Here is a 2,445-nt window from a genome sequence, read left to right on the forward strand (position 1 = left end):
AAATTTATGATGTTGATTGTAATCTCTGTGGTAACCACTTAAAATTTTTTTAACTTTTATTTTTATTTATTTTTTGAGACGGAGTCTCACTCTGTTGCCCAGGCTGGAGTGCAGTGGCGTGATCTTGGCTCACTGCAAGCTCCGCCTCCTGCATTCACGCCATTCTCCTGCCTCAGCCTCCTGAGTAGCTGGGACTACAGGCACCTGCCACCACGCCCGGCTAATTTTTTTTTTTTTTTTTTTTAGTAGACACGGGGTTTCACTGTGTTAGCCAGGATAAAAACATTTTTTAACATACTGATAAGAAAATTAGAGGAGTGTGAGGCTACAGTAAGCCATGATCATGCCACTGCACTGCAGCCTGGGCAACAGAGCAAGAACCTGTCTCTAAAAAAAGGTCAAGAAAATTAGAAGGGTATTAAATGGTACACTACAAAAAAAAAATCAATGGAATACAAAAGAAGGCAGTAATGGAGGAAATAAGGAACAAAAATGGTATAAGACATACAGAAGGAGTGCCTGGAGAGCAGCAACAGCCCAGCTGCCACCACCATGTCCCTGCAGGCTGATTTTGACATGGTCACAGAAGATGTGAGGAAGCTGAAAACAAGACCAGTTGATGAAGAACTGAAAGAACTGTATGGGCTTTACAAACAAGCTGTAATTAGAAACATTAATATTGAGTGTTCAGAAATGCTAGAATTAAAAGGCAAGGCCAAATGGGAAGCACAGAACCTCCAAAAAGGATTGTCAGAGGAAGATATGATGAGTGCCTTTATTTCTAAAGCTGAAGAACTGATAGAAAAATATGGAATTTAGAATAAAGCATATGATAAATTTTCCTTTTTGAAGCCTTCATAATGGTATCATGACCAAACATTTAGAGTTAACACTGTTAACTCTAGGTACCATGTATATTTTTGCTATTATTACGAATTATAATACTTAATTAGTAGTACACTAAAACTGCATAGTTAACTAAATTGTACTTGCTTAAACCAGGTGTCTTTAAAAGTTCTTTTAGAAAAGTATTTTTTTTATTTTTATAGATTTAGGGGGTACAAGTGCAGTTTTGTTGCATGAACGTATCATGTAGTGGTGAAGTCTGGGCTTTCAGTGTCCCCATCACCCAGGTAGTCTACAATTGTGCCCAAAAGGTAGTTTCTCATTCCTCACCCCCCTCGAACCCTCCCACCTTTCCAAGTCTCCAGTGTCTATTGTTCCACACTCCATGTCCATGTGTACACATTGTTTGGCTCCCACTTATGGGTGAGAACATGTGGTATTTGACTTTCCATTTCGGAGTTATTTCACTGAAGCTAACGGCCTCCAGTTCCAACCATGTTGCTACGAAAAACATGATTTCATTCCTTTTCTTAATGGCTGAGTAGTATTCCATGGTATACAGATACCATATTTTCTTTGTCCAATCATCTGTGGATAGACACTTAGGTTGATTCCATATCTTTGCTATTGGGAATAGTGCTGTGATAAACATATAGGTGCGGGTGTGTCTTTGATACAATGATTTATTTACCTTTGGGTAGATGACCAGTGGTGGGATTGCTGAATGGAATGATGGTTCTGCTTTCAGTTCTTTGAGAGTCTCCATATCGTTTTCCATAGAAGTTGTACTGGTTTGCATTCCCACCAGCAGTGTATGAGTTTCCCTTTTCTCTGCATCCTCACCAACACCTGTTGTTTTTTGACATTTTAGAAAAGTCTTGCTCTGGTAGTATTTACAAAAAGGTTAAGAATTTTTTTAAAAGACATACAGAAAACAAAGAGCAAAATGGCATAAGTAGTACTTTCTTATCAGTTATTGCTTTATGTAAATAGATTAAACTTTCAAATCAAAAGGCAGAAAAATTAGCACGATGTGTTTTTGGTTTTTTGTTTTTGTTTTTTGAGACGGAGCCTTGCTCTGTCACCAGGCTGGAGTGCAGTGGCGCAATCTTGGCTCACTGCAATCTCTGCCTCCCGAGTTCAAGCGATTCTCCTGCCTCAGCCTCCTGAATAGCTGGGACTACAGGCGCACACCACCAGGCCCAGCTAATTTTTGTATTTTTAGTAGAGACGGGATTTCACCATGTTGGCCAGGATTGTTTCGCTCTCTTGACCTTGTGATCCGCCCACCTCGGCCTCCCAAAGTGCTGGGATTACAGGTGTGAGCCACTGTGCCCGGCCCCAGCACAGTGTGTTTTTAAAAATGATGCAACTATATGCAATCCACAAGAGACTGAGTTTAGATCCAAAGACACAAATCGTTTGAGTGAAAGGATGGTATGTGGGTTAAATTATGTCCCTCTAAAAGATATATTAAAGTCCTAACACTCAGTACCTGTGAATGTGACCTTATTTGGAAATAGGTTCTTTGCACACATAATCAAATTAAGATGAAGTCATTAGGATGGGCCCTAAATCAATATGACTGGTGTGCTTATA

General features: G+C 39.7%; 1 protein-coding gene across 1 annotated transcript; it reads left to right on the plus strand.

Moving 5' to 3' along the window:
* Nucleotides 1-552: 552 nt before the first annotated feature.
* Nucleotides 553-819, plus strand: LOC129014493 (acyl-CoA-binding domain-containing protein 7-like). The gene has a single exon (XM_054451979.1). It carries the CDS (start codon nucleotides 553-555, stop codon nucleotides 817-819), a length of 267 nt encoding a protein of 88 aa, XP_054307954.1.
* Nucleotides 820-2,445: the final 1,626 nt, after the last annotated feature.

This window comes from Pongo pygmaeus, chromosome 16, assembly GCF_028885625.2.
Source record: "Pongo pygmaeus isolate AG05252 chromosome 16, NHGRI_mPonPyg2-v2.0_pri, whole genome shotgun sequence".
Taxonomy (NCBI): Eukaryota; Metazoa; Chordata; class Mammalia; order Primates; family Hominidae; genus Pongo; species Pongo pygmaeus.

Bases quoted from the DNA above. Each gene is read 5' to 3' on its own strand.
- LOC129014493 (XM_054451979.1), top strand. From the start codon at position 553: ATGTCCCTGCAGGCTGATTTTGACATGGTCACAGAAGATGTGAGGAAG.